Here is a 21,822-nt window from a genome sequence, read left to right on the forward strand (position 1 = left end):
CACCTAACTTGGCTATCCTGGGTTGTAGGAGGTTGAAATGCTTATGGGGATTAAAACAAGTACTGGAGGTGCACACCCAGTTAGCTCTGCTCCTCAATGATTGTGTTCAGACTTGTTTCCTCTGTCTGACTTGTTAAGCTATGTTGGAGCCAGGGCTGCTGCTTAATGGATATCCAAAGTCCTGGGAAAGTAATTAAGCTGTCCTATAGAAGTCATGAGCATAAATTCTTTCTTGGCTTTTCCTCAAGGAACCATTTCGGCTTTCTCAGACAATTCTCTGTGTGTCTTTTCACTGCCCCATGATTGTTCCTTTTCTTTTTATCAGGATGTGTAGCCTATTTCTCAAGTCCTTACTGGCAAGTTTTTCAGCAGTTTTCTTCTGTGTTAGTCGGGACTACTAGGTTATCTTTTTGGAAAAAGAAAGGAACATTAAACTTGCTTGTTGCCTGAAACACAGTAATTTGTCCCAGTTGTCCTCGCTCTATGATGTATAAAATAGGAAACTGGCCTGCCATCTGCTTTCTTAAGTCTGTCTTTCTTCTACCACCCGGTGTCCCCTAGGTGAGAGTTCGGGCAGTCAGGAAGATCAGCTGTGTACAGCTCTGGTGAACCAGCTGAACAAGTTTGCTGATAAGGAGACCCTCATTCAGTTCCTGCGTTGCTTCTTGCTGGAGTCCAACTCGTCCTCCGTGAGATGGCAGGCTCACTGCCTCGCACTCCACATCTACAGGTGAGCTGGGAGGCAGCCTCTGACCTGGCTCTTCTAAGCCAGTCTCAGCTCAGTTATGGAGAGCTCTGTACTTGTGGAAGAGTTAATTCTTGAGCCTTTCTGCTGAAGGATGCTGAGGCTTGCAGATGATTGCATCCCCTTGAATTGCTCATACAATTTTGCAGTTATTGGGGCTGGAGGTAGTAGTTGTGACTTACTTGTTACTGATCAACTTGAGTTACCATCTACAAGCAGCATTTTATTTCTGCTGACTTCTATGGGAGCAGGAACTTGTGGGGGAGTGAATTTGTGAGGCAGAGGCAGACTCATACAGTTTAAAATATGGGAGTTATGTAGGAAAAGGCACACTTCAGGGTGCTGAACTCCTTCAGGACTCTATTCAGTTGTTGCAAGACAGCTGCTTTAATTTCAGAGAGTGCGGGTAAACTGCTGGTGGCAAGAAGAGATGAGATTTAACTCTGTAAACACTGATGTATAGCAAGATAATAGTTTCCAAGTTTGGTGAACCATAGCATGTATTTTCCTTTTGAATAAGATTGTGTGCTATGCAGTCTATATAGCTATCTTTACAAACCTAACTGACAGGTAATCCGTTCAACAGGAACTCTAACAAGTCTCAACAAGAGTTGCTGTTGGATCTAATGTGGTCAATCTGGCCGGAACTTCCAGCCTATGGAAGAAAGGCTGCCCAGTTTGTAGATCTCCTAGGATATTTCTCTCTGAAAACACAGCAGACTGAGAAAAAGGTACGATGAAAAGGAGGTACATCATCCCAGGTCCTGCTGCTTCCTATCAATTATGTTAGTGCTCGTCTATGATACAGCTGGGACAGGTTTTCTGTCAAAAGAGCTTCTGGTGGAAATTTTTTTTGTTCCCAAAATGTGAATGTTAAAAAAGGCAGGGTTCTTAAAAAATTGGGGGTGTGTGGATTTTTTTGGTTTATTGTTTTGGGGTTTTTTGTTTGGTTTTTTTATTTAGAAGAAAACTTCCTTCTCACAGGAAGCCTTTGTGGGAAAATACGTTTATCTGCTAGCTCTAATTTTTAGATTTTTGATGTTTTAGCACTTAGAAATCTTTTGTAACCACGACTTTTGAACAAAGGAAGTGGTAGGATTTCTTAGGGGACCAGTGGCTTTGAGATCAAGTAATTCAGACGCACTGATACTTGCATGTGTATGTTTACAGAGCTGGGAATGCCTTACGAATCTTCGCCAGCATTTGCAGTGATTGGCTGGCAAATAGCGTTGTTGTGGTAAAGGTCTAATTTAAGGATCTATTACATTCCTGGGTAATGACTTAGCCACATAAATTCCTGTGGGTATAGTGCATGCCTCTTCCGGGGAACGTGGAACGCCACAAGAGGAGGTATCTTTATGGCTTTGTAGCAATAAAAAAAAAATTTTGAGAAGACGGTATTTTCCTAATTGTATTTCAGTTGAAGGAATACTCCCAAAAGGCTGTGGAGATCCTCCGGACTCAAAACCACATTCTTACCAACCACCCTAACTCCAACATTTACAAGTGAGTTTCTTCTGACTGTGATCCATTTCACTAAGGGAGCCTTTTAGCAGATGAGCTGTGGTCCACAGAGGAATACACAATTCTTCTAATAAAATCGTGGTGGAGGAAGGACCACTACTGAGACCGCATGCTTGCTGCCGCTGGCCTTGGGAGAATAGCAGATTCCTTCCTGCCTTCTGAAAAATGGGACATTCCATGCGCTATCAGCAGTAGTTTGGCTCTAGCTTTTTTGCATTCATCTTCAGTAAATGTTACAAAATATTAGGAACGATTGGAGAATATAAACTTGCAGAATTAAGCGTTGTGTTCTTAGTCATACCTTGGCAGTTAATAATTATACTAAAATGCTGCCTCGTGAAAAACAATCATGTTCAATGTCCTTTACATTGTAATGCTTCTGATGCTAAATCTGGGACTGGGGACTACAGGTAAACTAAAACTCTTCTGATTAAATGGCTTGTGTTTAAGATATAGTGGATGCCAAATGACGTCTATCGATGTTCTTCCTCTCATTCCAGCACGCTGTCTGGGCTGGTGGAATTTGATGGCTATTATCTGGAAAGTGATCCTTGCCTTGTCTGCAACAATCCAGAGGTGCCCTTCTGCGTAAGTAACTGCTGTTCTTAAACCCTTCCTTATTATAGGGATCCCAGCCGTTCACAGCAGCATGATTTGTTGTGTTTCTGAGTTTTTTGGGATGTATAGGCAGCGTTTGCTTGGTTTTGTCTTCTCAGTACATCAAGCTTTCCTCCATTAAAGTGGACACACGGTATACTACCACCCAACAAGTGGTGAAACTAATTGGCAGCCACACCATCAGCAAAGTGACAGTGAAGATAGGAGACCTGAAACGAACCAAAATGGTCCGAACCATCAACCTCTATTACAACAACAGGACAGTGCAAGCCATAGTGGAGCTGAAAAACAAGTACGTTCGTCCATGTCTTTTGTGTGCAAGTCTCTGAATTTGACATTCTGATTTCTGTCGAGGTGCCTGGCTTCTTGTTTGAGCTAATGTTCTTTCTTATTCTAGTGCTCAACACTGTCAGCCCACATTGGGTGGGATTGTTCTGAAACTCCTACAGTAAATTGTTGAAGAAAAGATCCGCATTTCACCTAGAACTTGAAATGTGCCTGTAGAATTTGCGTATTCAAGCTATGTACAGTTTTAAGCACCTAGCTTAATTGTGTGGAAACCAGTATTAACACCAAGGGCACCTCCTGGAGAATTTGACTTGGAAGGGGATTTGGATGTTGCAGCATGTCCGGAAATGCACAAAGTGTTAACATGACTTGTTTGAAGCCATATAGTAGAATTAAAATTAGAAGCTGGATGGCCTAATGCTGGGCTGCTGCTTTACCCACGAAAAATGGCTCCTTTTCAATCCATTGCTCAGTCTGGAGCCAGTTTTGCTTATATGCTTTCCCTTCTTACTTCTTGAGATGTTCTCACCAGAATCAGATCTCTTTGGCTTAGGGATTAATCTGTGCCTGCCGCTTATTGCTTATTTGAAGTCTTAATCCTCTGTGACATCACAAGTGGCTGCTGTGGAGAGGATTATGATGTCACAAAGAGAGGATTCTGACTTCAGGTTGAGAATAAGCAGTGGGAGCAGATGAGATCTTTAGAAATAAATATCCTGTTTTCATGCAAATATCCTTACTAATAAAAAAATGGAGGTGAAAATCCCTAGAAAATGTCTGTAGAATTAAAGTTTTTCCATGAGGCATCAACAGCTCTTTAATCCTAAACAGTCTCTCTCTATGAAGAGGATAAAGGCTTAAAATGTATTTCTGGCTACATATCATGTCAATACAGAAGCTAAGGAAACGAATCCTAAAACTGCTCTCCATTCATCCCATTTAAAGTAGATTTGGAGCTGAGACGGTTGCGTTTGGCTTCTCTTTGTACGTGGGCAGGGAGGGTACTTCCCCACTGAAAAACCATGCCTCTTTCTTTCCTTTTCCCAGGCCGGCTCGTTGGCACAAAGCTAAAAAAGTCCAGCTGACCCCGGGCCAGACGGAGGTGAAGATTGATTTACCGCTGCCCATCGTGGCTTCCAACCTGATGATTGAATTTGCAGATTTCTATGAGAATTACCAAGCTTCCACGGAGACCCTGCAGTGCCCCCGGTGTAGTGCGTCCGTCCCAGCCAACCCGGGGGTGTGTGGGAACTGCGGCGAAAACGTGTACCAGTGCCACAAGTGCAGGTACGTCGTCCTCGTTCCTCCCCACGGAGCCAGCGCCAGGGGTTTATGGAGCCCTTGTGCTCTTGCCCGAGTTGGATGTTCAACAAAATACCCTGCTATTTAAATACATGATTCTGGTTAATACAACCGCACAATCAAATTAGTCGAGAAGTATAAAACAGGCTTACGGGGATTTAATGTTAATACAGGCTAACAAAGGAAACCTGATACGACAATACTGAAAGAACGCAGAAGTTTCAGATCAAGCCCTCAGAAGTTTAAAAAAGAAAATTCCCAGGGGGAGGTTATTTTTGGCCTGCCTGTTCAAGGGCACGAGGCTGGAGTTCAATTGTACGGTTGCAGGGGGGTTTCCCCGCAGGATCCCTGACTTAGCGTGCTGGACGGACAGTGCTCGCTTGTCTATTCAGAGCTTTTGTTGTACTCTCCTCATTCAGAGCAGGGCTCAGGGCATAATTTACTGTGCGCTATTCAAGCTTTCACTACAGTATTATAAATCCTTCTCTTTTGTGGGTTTTGTCTCCTTATCTGATATCTCTTCTCCCCTTATTGTTGTCCCATATTTCTCTCTAATCCTCAGGGGATTCAAGGTGTTTAGCAGATTCTTTCCATAGATCAGGTGATTACTGGTATATTGAAAGGTTTCCACATCCCTTCTTGAATTATGGGAGCTATAAATCAGTTTGTGTCATGCTACTCTAGTCTGCAACGGGGTAATAAGTATGCTGTAGCTAGTCCCACTGCAACTGGGTAAAGACTGAAAGCTATTGAAAGCTTAGACCTTACAAAACAAAATGGTTTCCTTTTATCTGTGTTCTCGTAAAGGGCACAGTGCCCTAGTCTGACATTCTGCTGGGAATTACTGTAGTCAAAGTAGAATTGGTAGGAACAAATTCACATCTTCTTTCCGCTTTTTCCGGCCAGAATGTGGCACCACTTCTGTAAGGGCTTTTTTGTTGCCTGATTTGTAGGTTTTGGTTCTCATGTATTTCACTTGTGGCTTCCCCGGGGCAGTTTGGTAGGTTAGACGTTTTCAGGGCCATACTTCTCTTTTACCTTCCGAGTCCGTTCTCAGCTTACTTCATTGCCTCGGTTACCTTGATAAAGCTCAGCTGCATTCTTTGACCTTTCTGGCTTGCCTTTCAGATCCATTAACTACGATGAGAAAGATCCCTTCCTTTGCAATGCCTGTGGGTTCTGTAAATATGCTCGCTTTGACTTCATGTTGTATGCCAAGCCTTGCTGTGCAGTGGATCCCATAGAAAATGAAGAGGATCGAAAGAAGGTGAGACTAAAAACAGGTTCATTAATGAAGTACTGTATCTCTTGGCCAGGTCAACAGCGTAGGGACATGGGAGGTCCAACCCTCTTGAGAGTAACATGAAAAGAGTGCTCCTTCGAGGCTTCTCACTGGCTAATACATTCCTTATTTACTGTCTTGCTCCACCAAATAAGTAATTTTTCAAAAGGCATAATTCAGTGCTTTACCTATAAACTAGCTATCTAGCACTGCATCTCTTTGCCTTGCTGTACAAGGGGGTGAATTTGGGTTGTACTGTCTGTGTTACCATCCCGTGTGAGGAGCACTGCTAATGAATGAAGAACCCGTTGCAGTATGTGGCCAGTCCCAAAGGATAAGTGTGCTGAGCATAGTGTCAGCAGAGTGGTACTCACGGCAGAAGCAGGATGGCTTTTTTTTTTCTGTTCCCAGCAAAAGGCAACAGAGGCTGTAGACTTGGAGGTTGTTGGTTGTAGAATTAAAAATCATGTCTGAACGTAAAACAAGAGCTTCCTGTTGATTTTTACTCTTAGGCGGTAACAAATATCAACACTCTCCTGGACAAGGCTGACAGAGTGTATCACCAGCTAATGGGACACCGACCGCAGCTGGAAAACCTTCTGTGTAAAGTGAACGAGGCAGCTCCCGAAAAGCCCCAGGTAACAAGGGAGAGAGGGATCTTGTACAGGACTCAAGGCTAGCGAGATGCTGGCTTTTGTACTGCCAGCAGAACAACTAGAGGTCCTTGCCTCAGCTCCTGTTCTGTAGTAGTTATTGTTGTGTGCAGCCTCCATATATGAGTCCTTTTTGTTTTCCCCTCTGTTCCAGGATGAATCTGGTAGTAGTGGAGGGATAAGTTCTACCTCAGCTAGTGTGAATAGATACATACTTCAGTTAGCGCAGGAGTATTGTGGTGACTGCAAGAACTCTTTCGACGAACTTTCCAAAATCATCCAGGTATGATGTGCTTTGATTTGAATTTGGGTCATGTGCTTTCTTCTGTCACCAGATACGGTGCATATCAGAAATAGAAAGTAAGATGTTGCTATTCTGCGTTTAATGATATCGTTAACAATAGGTGATCAGCTGCATATTTTCAGGGAAATAATGAAATAATAATGTCTAGAAGCTATGGTTACCATTAGTCCTAGGGATTTGTCACATTTCCGATGTTACATTGCATGTTATGTAGACAGCAAGTCTTTAAACAGGGCTGCTAACTGGGAGTTAGGCTGATATTTCTAATGGATTTCCCAAGTCTGCCATTGATGTGAAGGATTTCAGGTGTTGAGATACTTGGTTAAAAATGTTTCTACACAAAATGTACAAAGAAAATAACCTGTGAGTGCAATTAGCAATTATGTGCTGCCTCACAGTTCCACAGCTATCATTTCTCCTTTTTTGTGTTTCTAGAAAGTGTTTGCCTCTCGAAAAGAACTCCTGGAATATGATCTGCAACAGAGAGAGGCAGCAACGAAGTCCTCGCGAACCACTGTCCAGCCAACATTTACTGCCAGCCAGTACCGTGCCTTGTCTGTTTTAGGCTGTGGCCATACATCGTCAACTAAATGCTATGGCTGTGCCTCAGCCGTCACTGAACACTGCATAACGTTGCTCCGGGCTTTGGCGACCAACTCTGCCATCAGGCATATCCTTGTGTCCCAGGGCCTTATCCGAGAGCTCTTTGACTACAACTTGCGCCGGGGCGCAGCCACGATGCGGGAGGAGGTCCGTCAGCTCATGTGCCTTCTGACCAGGTTAGACCCGATTCAGCGTTTGCAGCCCTCTGACTTCCAGTGAACTCTGGAAAGCCGCACGCTTGTAAATGCACGATCGGAAGGGAGCAGCTTTATAGGGGAGATATCTTACATCAGCAAACTGTAGACTGTAACTGCTTGTACGTTTGTTATCAACTAAGCTGAAATCCCAGGAGCTTTTGGTATTTAGTATGAGCACAGTATAACAGTATAACTCTTTTTGCTTCTGGAATTAGGGACAATCCAGAGGCCACACAGCAAATGAATGACTTAATCATTGGGAAGGTTTCTGCAGCTCTGAAGGGACACTGGGCAAATCCAGACTTGGTGAGAGACTTCAGTGTTTTCCTGTTTCTTTTTTGTCCCTCTCTGCGACTGCTGCTGTATTCTAATCATTGAGCCTTCTCTATTATCACGGTCTATTTGTAATGCAGAAGGTGTCTGTGTCTTGATAGGAATTAAGATAAATGTTAAAGTAAAGCACAAAATTATGCGATCAGGTATATACCCACGTTTCCTCAGGCACTTCTGCCTGTCTTGGCTGTTGCTTGCAGCTCTCAAATAGGTTGCCAGTCCTCCCAAATGGGCATGGGATTAAATTTACTTAGATCGATGTGTTTTGAACCTGTGTTTTTTTAAATATCAGAAGGCAAAAAGGACTGCCGCATCACAAGACTTCTTAAGCCTTTGAACATGTCTCTGTGTTACAGGCTAGCAGCCTCCAGTATGAAATGTTGCTGCTAACAGACTCCATCTCGAAGGAAGACAGTTGCTGGGAGCTCCGACTGCGTTGCGGTGAGTTCAAACTAGTGTGAAAGCTTTGTTTTAGAATGCTATGCCCAGGTCCATGCACTACAATAAGATTTTTAAGGAAGGGAACTGATACTGACTCGGCTTGTGATTAGGGTTAAAAGCGGAGTTAGCACCAGATCGCTTTGTTTTGGTGTAGTGTGTTGCTTGAAACAGGAGTGCTGAGAAGTAGGAAGATGGCGGTGTAAAGGGAAGGATGGCAAGACTTTCTTGCTGTAATAAAAAAGAATTGTTTTCCATCCATGGCTGCATGAGAATGTGATAGTTTGACTTGAGGATATGAGGTCTTACCTAACCCTAAACGCTTTTAATGTGCTGTATAGAGCTGTGGAGGTGTCCTATCTGCAGGTCTTTACAGTGGAATGAAAATTGATGTTGGTCTTTCAGCTCTCAGCCTCTTTCTGATGGCAGTGAACATTAAGACTCCAGTGGTTGTTGAAAACATCACCCTCATGTGCCTGCGCATTCTTCAAAAGCTGATCAAGCCACCTGCTCCGACCAGCAAGAAAAACAAGGTACTGCCTTAGATGTTGAGCAAAACATCTGAAAATTTGCTGATTAAAGTCTGGCACACTGATCTCAGTGATTAATAACTTTGTGAGGAAGCCAGGGCTTGCTTTTCCTGGTCACAGTTACTAGGGAAGCACAATTCTTGTGACTCTTGTTTTTGCAGACTGCAAATCACAGGTAATTGCTCTCCATTTTTTACTGTTCTTTGGTGGCTTTGACCGCTACTGTTCAAAATCGGGTTTTGCTTTTTTCTGCTCAAATTTGAGGCATGGGGAAGGAGCTGCTTCAAAGCTACGGCTTGGTTATTTTGGGCAGGCTTTTGGTGCTTTCAGCAGCTTTGTAGAATCGAGTACTTTTGACTCAATTTTTAAATACAAAGCTACAATTCTGATAAAAATCATATTGATTAGCTGCTCCTTGATTGTCATTTAGGATAGCATTTGCAAGGGAGAAGATATGTTTCTGCTTTGATCGAGCTATCTGGTAATCACAGATGGGTGACAAAGATGGGTTTACTGATATTTTGGTAGTAACTGGAGTGAGGCATCTCTCTTAGTTCATCATTAGCAGAAACTGTATACCCTGCTGTTGTCCAAGAGCTGCATTTACCTATTCATGGAGCAGACTCAACCAGTGATTCACCTATGGGAGTTAGTCTTAAGGGAACAGGCTGTGGCTTTCTGAAGAATCATAGAGCTTTTTTGTTTATTAGGATGTGCCTGTGGATGCTCTCACCACTGTGAAGCCTTACAGCAATGAAATCCATGCACAAGCTCAGCTGTGGCTCAAGAGGGACCCCAAAGCATCATATGAAGCTTGGAAAAAGTGTCTCCCTGCCAGAGGTAGTCCTGTGCTTTTTAGTCTGTGCAATTTTGTGAAGGAACATGTCTGTCCCTCCAGGTTTAATAAGGAATGTACTTCTGTAAAGTCATGTTGGCTTCTGTCCGGTGACATCTGATACCATCTTCATACTTAGCTGTGTAGTCCCTAGAGATTGTAGCACTGACTTTTCCAGGCTGCGTTGTGCAAATCCTGAGTAGAAAATGCACTGTTCCTGAAGATAATCAGGGAAGTGTAAAAAAAAGAAACTTGTTGTTTCATTTAAAATTATACCAGCTGACTGAAAACCTGATTGAATTCCCTGAGAGGCTGTGGGATTTGTATCTGGCTTGGAAGTGCACGTAGTTCCACACAGAAGTGAAAATGGCAGCAGAAAGAAGCACGAAGCTATTCAGCTTCTCAGCTGGAGTTTGGAGAGTTCCAGCATGACAAAAAAATAGAGTGGCAGTTTGCAGTTAATAGCTGCTGACAGTTGTCTTGAGCTGTGTTCAATATTGCAGGTGTAGATGCCAATGGGAAACCTCCCAGCAAAGCTGAGCTTCACCAGCTCTACTTATCGGAAAAATATGTCTGGAAGTGGAAACAGTTCATGAGTCGCCGTGGGAAGAGAACTTGCCCTCTGGATCTCAAGCTGGGACACAACAATTGGCTGCGACAGGTAAATGTGGGTGAAAACTCCAGTGGGATGCACTGGGCAGAGTTAACGGAGATTATTGGCAGTTTGCTGCGTTTTATGTGCTTTGCAGACGGTATGAGCAGTGGTATTTGGGGAAGACTGTAACTGACTGCATCTAATTCCAAGTGAGGTTCACAGCTTTGTACCCTTAAAAATGCTACATCTAAACATTTACGCAGTAGTCTGCATGTTCTTAAACTCTGTACCTTTAATTGCCACAGTGCTCTTACCTGTGTACTTAGCTGCATTTTCACGACTGAATTTTCATAGGTCCTGGGCAAAAGTTTTTCTTCTTGTGTATTGTGGATTACTAATGTCGCCTACACAGTGCATGGTTTAAACATTGTGGTGGCAGGCAAAGGAGGCATTCTCAGAGACTCAAGTGTTTGGAAGAAGAAGAGAATGCTGCCACCAGGTCACCCAACTGTCCTAATGTATGCTGTGGGTTTTTGTAAGGTGTCACCAGTTTATCTGTGCATGTCAAATGATACCGTCTCTTAATGCTCTTCCTTAGGTGCTGTTCACTCCTGCCACTCAGGCGGCGAGGCAGGCTGCCTGTACTATTGTGGAAGCTCTGGCTACCATCCCCAGCCGCAAACAGCAGGTCCTCGATCTCCTGACAAGGTATTTCTGTGTTGCCACACCTGACAGCTCCAGGATTATTTTTCTTTAATTCCCATGAGACTCTCTCCCTTCTTCCAACTTTTCTCCCACCTTTCCCTTGTATACCTCTGCTTCACTGGTCTTTTTTCTCTGGATTCTAAAACTTAATTAGCTGAGATGGTATAGATTTATGGAGGCCTTTTTTTTGCTGCCTGGCAATAAGCTATTGCAGTTCTGTGCTTTTTCCAGAGGTAAGCAGATGGTGTTCAGCTGTGATAACATTTCTCCTGCCTCTTAGACTGCAAAATTACAGGATGAACCCTCTTCCAGCTCCTGTGACATAACTTACCACAACTGATGCTAGTAGCACAGTTGGGGAACTCCTTTTGGGGACAAAATACTATTTTAGCCATTGAGTAATGACTATCAGTTATGCTGTTAGCTAGGAGGACACCAGCGAGGATAGATTTCTGGAGGCTTTTTCTTTCTTTCTATGGTGTCCTTAAGCTGTGAATACCTCTTGTTACTGTAAACTGGTTGTCAGCTTGTGTTTCTCTTTACTAGCTACCTGGATGAGCTGAGCATTGCTGGCGAGTGTGCCGCCGAGTACCTGGCACTGTATCAGAAACTCATCAAACCGGCCCACTGGAAGATCTACCTGGCAGCCAGGGGAGTTCTGCCTTATATTGGCAGCCTCATCACTAAGGTACGGACTTGTATGGAGGAACTAGCTTGTCCCTGACCTATCAGTTGGCTTTTTTTGCTTTGAAATCTTCATCTCTTCATTCAGTGCCCCGTTGCTGACCCTTGGCAGGTTTATAAAGTTCACACTTGCGCGCTAACGTCTCTGAACAGAAAGAGCTACAGTGGTTGTAGCCCCAGCTGTTGCATTCCTCAGCGCAAACTGGCTGGTACTCATTAATTAACTGCTCTGGGGGCAGCTATGCTAAGGGGTATAAATATTGCTACACTGACTTGGCACCAGGGCCAAGTTGGAAGCTGTCTTAGCTGCCAGACTGGACTCTGAAAGCCCTTAATGACAAGGGAGGATTAGGTGTGCTACCATTCCTGGAGTGTGAATTACAGCCTGTTGGAGAAGCACCACATTTAAGTTGCAGTTTTCAGAGTGTTAGGTCTTAGGAGTTTGCTGTGGTGATCCCTTGTGCACTCCAAAGAGGCAGATGACACTCTCCGTATTAGTGGTGGCCTTGAGTCCATCACGGAGGGCCACTAGAGCAAAGCAGTGGTAATTTGTAGGTATAGGGAGAAAATGAAGAGGATGTTTGGGGTAGCTTTGCACTCCTCTCCCCCTTCCCTCTCCACTGCTGCGTTGCAGTTCCAGTTTCTTTGTGGCTGGCTCTGTTTCTTTGTGGCTGGCTCTGTTTCTTTGCTGTGTTCCTTTGTACCCCGTGTTCAACACTTGCCAGCTAGTCGTTATTGGCATTGCAGTTTCTTGTCCTAATGGGGTTGTTAATTATTTTCAGGAAATAGCTCGTTTACTCGCCTTGGAAGAAGCAACACTCAGCACTGATTTGCAGCAGGGATACGCATTGAAGAGTCTTACAGGTATTTAGTGCCATCAGCACAAGTCCTGTAGCAGGATTAGGGATGGGGTGATCGTTGTTCTGTAATAGCACGTAGCAGAATTTCAAAGAAATGTGATTCAATGTTTTGCAATTGTCAGGATTGGATTTTTGCCATCAATTTAACACTTAATCCCTAAATAGATTTTTCCATGTTTTTTGTGGTCAGTTTGAATTTTTAGTTACTTGAATTGTGGTAATGTGTTATAAACAAACTGCATCATAATCACTTTTCTCCTTCATTTCTTAAATACATTTATGGTACAGTATAATTCCTGGAGCCATTTGCTGATTTATTCCAACCTGTTGTTTCCTACCTACTTATTCTGTGGTAGCTTTTCTTTGTTGAATCCTCTAGGGTATACTTTTTTCAAAAACTTGTTGGAAATGGAAATATATCATTAACTAGATCATTCTTTTTCGTATCCTCTTCCACGTTCTTAAAAAATAAATGGACTAATTCATAAAGCCTTTCTTAATTCATAAAGCAAGAAAAAGCATGTTGGTAAATATGTCATGGGAAAGAATCCAAGTGTTTGCTGATTCTTTACTTTATTATAGGAATGACCAGTTTGGTGATGTAACTGATAAGTCACGTGCCACGCTTGCTCTCACATCATCAGAGCTAGCCTAAATATTAGAAGGGGAGCAGTCATCCACTTTTGAAATATCTTGTGAAATGGCAAAAAGTGCAGAGTTTTGTCTGAAGTGTTAGAAAGCTCCTTATACCCTTTCTTCACTCCCTCACCGTGGTCCCATATGGTGTAATTTAGAAGACAGCTCTCACAGGCCAAGGGTTTGTCTCCAACCACTCAGCTCATAAAAGTGAGCTTTAAACCACAGACTGACAGTGGGAGTTGTAAAAAGCCATTTCATTCTGCTGCTTTTGATATTGTGCCCTATTTACTGGCCACGTGAAATTTACAGCTGACAAATCAAACATTTTCTCTCCCGCTGCCTGAATTTCTCATTGCTTTATAGGTCTTCTCTCGTCCTTCGTGGAGGTGGAGTCCATCAAAAGGCACTTCAAGAGCCGCCTGGTGGGTACAGTCCTGAATGGTTACCTGTGTTTGAGGAAGTTAGTGGTACAGAGAACAAAGCTGATCGATGAAACCCAGGACATGCTGCTGGAGATGCTGGAAGATATGACAACAGGTAAAACCCACCTCAGTTCCATAAATCCAGAGTGTGGGTCAACCAATGTGAAAAGCAGATAGTTATAACCACACAAAGAACTTCTTTCTAAAAGACTACTGTAGTGAAGGGGTTTTTTATGGCTTGGACGTTCCAATATTTCCTTTTGGCGCAGAAAAGGTAAATAACATGCCTGGAGTCATTTCTTATTTTCCAGGAATTTAAACTTTGTCCTTTTTATGGGATTGCTTTACTGCAACCCAAGCATGCAAAGGGTTTTCCTAATAAACATACCAATAAATAACCTTTCATCTTTTAAGTAGTGCATATCCAAAAGAAGAGGGCACCAAAGTATGGTGCTTATTGCAGACAGCTTTATTGTGTATGCTGAGTTAAAATGCAACCTGTAAAATTGACTCCTGTGTCTTTTTAATACTTTCGTTCCTGGGCAGGCACAGAATCTGAAACCAAAGCATTTATGGCAGTGTGTATAGAGACTGCAAAACGTTACAGCCTTGATGACTACAGGACTCCAGTCTTCATCTTTGAGAGACTATGCAGTATTATCTATCCTGTAAGTACAGACATGACTGTAGCATCACTTAGAAAATTAGACTTCTTAAATAGATACAGTTGCTTGCATTTTGGCAAAAAAAAAAAAAAAATAGTGTCTACAATAATGATTTCATATTAGCCAGTGTAGAACTGTAGTAGTATCCGATTTTGAGGTTTTAGTATTCAAATTCCCTGCTGTGGCATGCTCTGTGCAAAAAAGCGGAACCAGGAGCATTGTTTCATGCTGAGGAATTTGCTTACTAAATGATACTGGACATCCTCTAAATGCCACATGTGTGGCAACGTACTGCAGGATGAAAGGACTGAAGATTGAGGGTCATCCTGTCACTTGCTACCGTAAAAATGGAGGAATGGGAGCATGGTTAGGGGAAAACTTACTCACTCTGTCTCTGCTGCTGTTCTTCAGGAAGAGAATGAAGTGACCGAGTTCTTTGTAACTCTAAAAAAAACAGCAGGAAGACTTCTTACAGGGCAGAATGCCAGGAAATCCCTACAGCAGTAATGAGCCTGGCATCGGGCCACTCATGAGGGACATCAAGAACAAAATCTGTCAGGACTGTGACCTGGTAGCTCTGCTAGAGGATGACAGCGGAATGGAGGTGAGAACGCCGGAGTATGGGTTTCTTGCACAGAGGTGTGAGGACGCCGTTTCTAGGCAGCTGATGATTGCTAGAATGGTGCTGCAATGTGAGCTCGTTCTTGTTTTCTCCCTTTCAGCTTTTGGTGAACAATAAGATCATCAGTTTGGATCTGCCTGTGGCTGAGGTCTACAAGAAGGTGTGGTGTCCCACTAATGAGGTATGTGTTACCTTCATAAATGTTAACAGCGCAAAGCACCTGTCCTTGATAGTGACAGAAAAATGGGGGGGAATAAAAATCACACAACTCAGGATTTATTTTCTGGCATATAATTTCTTGAATATAATTGGTCAGCACCTTTTTGTGCTCTCTTAGGATAGACTGTTAGTCAATTCTGCAACGTAAGTAATTTAAAAGCACGTAATACTGACCCAGGTGAGCGTATTGAACTTACTCGTGTAGCGTATCAGATATGCAGACTGTCTTCTTACGTTCCTTTGGGGAAATAGCTGAACTTTCCGTCACCGCCTTTCAAAGCGCATTTCACACTCCATCTGCACGTGACAGTTTAATGTGTGTGTACAGACAGGGACACCAGATTGCTCCATCAGTCTGCGCTTCAGAGATGAACCCAAGTTATTTATGCAGAGAGCGTCCAACGTTTCTCCATATTTGCACTTCTGCTCTTGTGCTTTTCACATACGACTCTCAAGAACTCGACAGATTTCATTCTCCCAGTTTGCTCTTGGTAGTGTGTATTGCCTGTTTTTCAGATGATTCATCTGAAATGGACCCAACAGTCTTAAGGGACTAGTCCACCATGTCACAGTAAGCTTGTAGCAGAGGTGGACATGGTCCAGAACAAGCTCTTCCCTTCCTTTTCTTGTAACCACTGAAATAAACTCCTGCTGAGAAGGAATCCATCAGACTAAATCTTGCCCATGACGAATATGTTCTTTAGAGGCACTGCTAGTAGCACTTGAGATCATAAAAGAAGACTGATTTGCCCAACATTTCGTGTTCATTCCTCATTTACTCTTGGGTTGCAGTCACCTTTGACTGAAACCTCCGTTTCCTGAAATCATTTGCTACGCTTGTGGGGAAGATGTCCAGCAAAACGCCTGTTTTCAGTGGATTATGATGGGAATGGTTCTCATCAAGCTTTATTTAAGTAAAAAGCCTTCGGTACTGCAAAATCAAGCCCAAGGCTAGGTGACAGCGATAATGTTTTTAGTAAGGTACCAACTTGGATAGGGAAGCGAGGTACTGGTCTTAATCTGTGAATTCTAATTTGAACTCTGATCAGGTTACTGAGGGAAATGATGGCACGTGCTGCCCCAGCCTGCCTGCCCCCTCGCAGCAGCGAGGTGTCGTTCCCGTGAGATGCTGAGCTGTAGCCGACGTGCGGCTCTCCCAGGATGCAGTGCTGATGGTGAAAGGCAGAGTTTGCTCAGCGTTACTGTCAATGAACAGCTTTCATCTGTCTCCCTTTGTGTGCACCTCCGCAAAGCGCTTCTGGAGCTGCGGCTCACGTTCCCTAGGAAATAGACAGGCGCACAAGAACGCAACCTCAGGCCCCTTTTTGTTTCCCTTGTCTCTCACTGGCTTTTTTTTGTTCATCTGCCATTTTACCAGGGCCCCTGTGGTGTTAATTGCTGGTCTCTAGCGTGGCCTTTGAGCAGATCTTCCCCCCGGGGCTTTCCCTGTGCTTATGTATTTGGTGTGACATTAAGTACTGCTTATTCCACATTAGGCTTAGTGCGCTCTCTGACAGGTTTTCTCTCGCAAGGTCTCCTGCTCCCAAATCTGGGATTTTTCTTTTCTGCTTTTTATTCAGACCTATGGATTAAAACGGAAAGTTTAGTGATACGCCGCCAGTATTTCCAGCTGGAAAGGCATCTGGAAAACTAGCCCTTTCCCAGGGTAAAAGCACAGCTTGTGCTCCAGTGGGTTTGGCTGTCTCATTTTAGTAATATACTGTCTTACTGAAAGCTTGTTAAATTGCCTTTTACTACTCCTCTTCCATTTTCCATCACTGCAGATTTTTATCTGTTTGAAAGCACTCATCCAATTAGCCTCTCCTGCTTCATTTACTGGGCTGTGCCTGATCCCTGTATTTCCCAGGTATGCTGTGCAGTTCTCTTGGAGGGAAAGGAGGCATTTCTCTGTAGAGAAACATGTTTTGCTTGGCTAGATCAGTGCTAAAGGAAACTGTTGGAGAAGATATAAGGAGGAAGAGACTGTGTATTATCAGCCTGTCCATCTCCTTGGCAATGCTAGGAAAAGGTGGACAGACCAATAGATGAATTATTGATGTTTTTGCAGGTGGTGGCTTTACTGTTGTTTTGCGTTCATCTCAGCAAGGGGAGAACAGGGAGTGAAAGATTTCTCTGTGTTAACCATCTGCAGTCAAAACAATGCAAAGGAGAACTGAGGCTGGAGTTGTCTGTTACACACCGGACTTGTATATAAGTGTCCACAGAGGTATAGTTAATATAACGCTCTCCTCTCTTGCAGGGGGAGCCGATGAGGATCATTTACCGCATGCGAGGGTTACTAGGAGATGCAACCGAGGAATTCATTGAGTCTCTCGACTCCACTACTGGTAATGCACTTGTCTCCTGAAAGCTGGGATTAGATTTGAAATGTGAGGTTCGCTGCAGAGCAATGACACCATTATCCTCACAGCAGTGAGCTTAAAGTTGATTGACGTTCCTTTTCCTACATTTACCTGCTTCACCTAAAGTAGAGGAGGATTTTAACAACCCTCTAAGTCTGTACTATAAATGTGAACACTTGCATGGCACAGGGACCATTCTGCCTGGCCCTTCTTCCTATTCCTGCTTATAATTCTTTTCAAATTCGATACAGCTGAAGTGACTTGAACTGCTGGTAAATGTGTCCTACTGTACTCGCCATTTTTGCTTCACTGTTTTGTCCCATGGGCTGCATGAGCTTGCCGTGTTGTGGCTGCTTCCCCTCTTCACAATCTGTGTCTGTCCTGTAGATGAAGAGGAGGATGAGGAAGAAGTTTATAAGATGGCAGGTGTCATGGCCCAGTGTGGAGGGTTGGAGTGCATGCTCAACAGACTGACTGGAATCAAGGACTTCAAACAAGGCCGGCATCTCTTAACCGTGAGTCTCAGCTTCTGTTCTTTGGGGTCAGGAGTGACACGATGGGAAATGCCACAAACTTTAATCAAGTTGAGTTACCTGCATTGTGTTGCAGTTTAAGTGTTGGAGCGGAGGTTTCAATTCACTAATTAATGAAAAACTGAGAAATTCCTTGTTTCCCTCTCCCGTTCCTCTTGGTTAACAATTCTTTACAAAGACTTTGAAGCGTGTGGAAGCTGAGGAGCAGGTAAGACTAAATCCTGTATTGCTAGAGTGATTGTTTTCTGCCTTGGCCAAAGCTGTCCTAAGGTTAATACTGGTCTAACAATCTGGCTTGTACTTTACCCCAGAAGTCTGGAAGCTGGCTATAGTATCGCGTGCTTTTAGTTTCAGCAAAATCCTCCTACTCATTTTGAAGGTACTGTAGAGAATGCATTCTCTGTATTTTGTAGGTGCTGTTAAAACTGTTTAGTTACTGTGTGAAGGTGAAAATAAATCGTCAGCAGTTGGTCAAGCCGGAGATGAACACTTTGAATGTCATGCTGGGAACGCTTAACTTGGTAAGGATAACCTGGACTTTCATAAAGTGTTTTCCCTGGAGTCCATTGAATTTAAACTACCTCTGACTGTCATGCTGCCTTATGACAATTACAAGAGATCTCAAAAATTGCTGGACTGGCACTGCATATTATCTGTTAGCCATTCCTTATCTGTTAGTGAGGGGAAGCGTGTGGGTCAGTTAAACCAGTTACTGCTGCTGGTAAAATAACTGCTGCCATCTTCTTCAGGCTCTGGTGGCTGAGCAGGAAAGTAAGGACAGCGGAGGAGCGGCCGTGGCAGAACAAGTGCTTAGTATAATGGAGATCATACTGGATGAATCCAACGCAGAACCTCTGAGTGAGGACAAGGTGAGTGCCTGGGGCTCGGTGCACGAATGGAAATGTTGACTGGGATTCAAGGCTTGCAAAAATCTTATTACAGCGATGCTGAGCTTCAGGAGCTGTAGAGGTGTGCTAAATGGGAGTCTAACCCTTGTTACGCTTGCTGGCATGTCTTAGCAGGCCGTGGAGGTAGGGCAAGAGGAGTGCCCTGAACCAAAAGCACTGCGAGGCTTCTGTAGGATGATTCTTGTACAGTCGGGGTGGGGGTTATTAGGTGCTGCTTGGATCCCTTCCTTGCTGCTTTGGGCCACAGGCCAGCGAGAGACAAGAAAAAACACAGCTCTGCCTTGTTTTATTGAGTGTTGTCGTACATGTTGAAAACATGATTGATTTTCCAGCTGAGGATAAAAACAATATCTCAACTACATTGAGAATGAGAAGATTTTCTTCGTCATCTTTTGAAACTGTTGGTGAATCTGACGTCCCTTGGGCTAGAATTATTAGACCTTTTTGACTAAATTCTGTAACAGTAAGTGGAAGAAGTCAATTGTCAGTTAGAGGAGGTGTTACAGCCATTCCTCAAGACATTTGGGAATGAGACAGGGTTTTGTTCTTCATCTACAGAGCTATAATCCTGCGAGACTGGAGTAGTCTACCAGCTACTAGAGTGAGGGTTTTCTTCAGTCTGTTAGATTTATTCCTGAACATAAATCATGATCTTCTTCCTTTGCAGGGTAACCTCCTACTAACCGGTGACAAAGATCAGCTGGTAATGTTGCTCGATCAGATTAACAGCACTTTTGTCCGTTCCAATCTCAGCGTTTTGCAAGGCCTATTACGCATCATCCCTTACCTGTCCTTCGGGGAAATGGAGAAAATGCAGATTCTGGTTGATCGATTCAAGCCCTACTGTAACTTTGATAAGTATGTTGTCATATTTCAACTAAAAGCATGTGAAATCAGTTGTACTGACAAGTCTGTGCCATTTTTTTTTCTCATTGATGCTTACTTCAGTGTAATGCAAAGCTTCAGAGATTCCTGGGGCGTAAGCTTAATTTCCTATTTCACTTCTAAGCCATTTTAAAAAGAAATCTGTGAGTGTGTAGCTCGAGAAATAGGGCTTTAGAATATATTCTGAGGTGACAAGGGTCTGAGTAGCTTTCCTGAGTCTCTGAGCTGGAGTAGGTACATGCATTCAGCGATAATGTAATGAGAATTACAGGCTGAGATTTTTGGAGAGCCTCCAAGTTACCATTTCTTCTCTTCGTTCAGGTATGATGAGGAGCACAGTGGAGATGATAAAGTTTTCCTAGACTGCTTCTGTAAAATAGCAGCGGGAATAAAGAACAACAGCAACGGCCATCAGCTGAAAGATCTCATCCTTCAGAAGGGAATTACGCAGAATGCCCTTGACTACATGAAAAAGCACATTCCCAGTGCAAAGAAGTAAGAGTCACTACTTAATGTATGTGATAATTCTGATCATCGTCACCACAACAGTCTTCCAAGACAGCCATTAACAAGTCCACATTCAGAAGCATTTAGACTTGCTACAGCTGTGGTGCAGAGGGTCTGGTGAGCCAGTGCAACTATAGGGATGGGCTAAAAAGCCTGTAATCTTCCCCTTTGATACCCGTCCGAGCTCATTTCTTGGCTATCACAACGCTTGTGTTTCCTGCCTGTTCCTTACCTATTGCACTGTAACGGAGCTTTTGCTTTTGATGGCCAGCTATGAATACAAAACAAATCCCAAGGCTAAGAGTTGACATTATGGCTATTAGCGTGCACAACATGGAAGGGGGGGGAGTGTGAATGTCACTTCATTAATTAATGGAGGAGGGACACAGGGGGAAGGGTGCTTGTCTTGCCTGCAGCCAGCGCTCTGCAAGCTGTGCTGCTGGCTGACCGCCAAGTGCCTTTTTGGAACGGGTGACTGCCCTTCAGCTGCTGCCTCTTGTTTTCTGTGCAGTTTGGATGCAGACATATGGAAGAAATTCTTATCTCGACCTGCACTTCCTTTTATTCTGCGCCTGCTCCGTGGACTTGCCACACAGCACCCTGCTACGCAGGTAAGGAGGCTGTCCTGAAAGCCAAGTGGGACGTGGTTGGCTTGTTACGCTGCTTTTTGTGGCTGTAGCTTAGCAGTTATTTCTATACTAGTTAATTCTGTGCTGTTTTTATTGGACTTGGAGAGACAAACTGGCTTCAGGTATCATCTGTTAGTCTGGAAAAGTCTGGCGGGCAGAGATTTTGACTTCAATATCTTCTCATTCCGTGTGGTGTGAAATTTACAGGTAATTTAGGACCGTGAACCTTAGAGTAGTAATAGTCTTCTCAGGGCCTGATTGTTGTTTTAAGAATGCTCTTTATCCAACGTCCACATCTGACCTCTTAGTAATGGCCAATGAAGAGGCAAATTGCCCCGGTCTCATACACAGTTTTAGGGTCCAGGGTCCATAACATAGGAGCATCAGAGAAGAAAGTAAGACGCTTTGCAAAAATTGTTCCAGATCAGTGCTTTTGCTCAGCTGTCGTGGGTGGGATTGGAGGGAACAGTTACTGTCATGTGCACCCTTTTTCTGAAGAAAGTGTGGTGTTTCAATCCCTCTTAGGTGCTAATAGGTACAGACTCGATTACCAACTTGCACAAACTGGAGCAGGTGTCTAGTGATGAAGGGATCGGGACGTTAGCAGAGAATCTTCTGGAGGCACTGAGGGAACATCCAGAGGTGAATAAGAAGATTGATGCTGCCCGGAAGGAGACACGTGCGGAGAAGAAGCGTATGGCCATGGCAATGAGACAGAAGGCCTTGGGCACTCTGGGGATGACGGTAATGTCTGTTTGCGCTGATGGTAGACTAGTGATCTTTTATTTCTGTCTTGCTGAAACTGCCGCACAAGGAATTGTGTAAAATGACTTACTGACAAATATTGTGGAGCTCAAGCCCACGGTTTGCCTGGAGCTGCTGGGAGAGTAAATACGGTTGCTAATAGCAGGGTGGGAAATGGGGTGGGCATTCC

The 21,822-nt window shown here is 43.7% G+C and overlaps 1 protein-coding gene across 1 annotated transcript in view; it reads left to right on the forward strand.

Moving 5' to 3' along the window:
- Positions 1 to 21,822, forward strand: part of UBR4 (ubiquitin protein ligase E3 component n-recognin 4) — a 79,636-nt gene that overhangs the window by 48,040 nt on the left and 9,774 nt on the right. Inside the window, 31 exon segments of the mRNA XM_009889995.1 lie at positions 562 to 730; positions 1,332 to 1,476; positions 2,166 to 2,251; positions 2,770 to 2,857; positions 2,986 to 3,179; positions 4,223 to 4,462; positions 5,606 to 5,744; positions 6,272 to 6,397; positions 6,567 to 6,695; positions 7,152 to 7,495; positions 7,732 to 7,822; positions 8,206 to 8,290; positions 8,693 to 8,820; positions 9,528 to 9,657; positions 10,156 to 10,313; positions 10,846 to 10,955; positions 11,499 to 11,640; positions 12,419 to 12,500; positions 13,499 to 13,672; positions 14,104 to 14,225; positions 14,634 to 14,674; positions 14,676 to 14,826; positions 14,945 to 15,025; positions 17,324 to 17,411; positions 17,814 to 17,941; positions 18,373 to 18,480; positions 18,709 to 18,828; positions 19,535 to 19,725; positions 20,074 to 20,247; positions 20,771 to 20,870; positions 21,414 to 21,632. Of these exon segments, the coding sequence (XP_009888297.1) occupies positions 562 to 730; positions 1,332 to 1,476; positions 2,166 to 2,251; positions 2,770 to 2,857; positions 2,986 to 3,179; positions 4,223 to 4,462; positions 5,606 to 5,744; positions 6,272 to 6,397; positions 6,567 to 6,695; positions 7,152 to 7,495; positions 7,732 to 7,822; positions 8,206 to 8,290; positions 8,693 to 8,820; positions 9,528 to 9,657; positions 10,156 to 10,313; positions 10,846 to 10,955; positions 11,499 to 11,640; positions 12,419 to 12,500; positions 13,499 to 13,672; positions 14,104 to 14,225; positions 14,634 to 14,674; positions 14,676 to 14,826; positions 14,945 to 15,025; positions 17,324 to 17,411; positions 17,814 to 17,941; positions 18,373 to 18,480; positions 18,709 to 18,828; positions 19,535 to 19,725; positions 20,074 to 20,247; positions 20,771 to 20,870; positions 21,414 to 21,632 (4,283 nt within the window).

This window comes from Charadrius vociferus, unplaced genomic scaffold, assembly GCF_000708025.1.
Source record: "Charadrius vociferus isolate BGI_N301 unplaced genomic scaffold, ASM70802v2 scaffold838, whole genome shotgun sequence".
NCBI lineage: Eukaryota > Metazoa > Chordata > Aves > Charadriiformes > Charadriidae > Charadrius > Charadrius vociferus.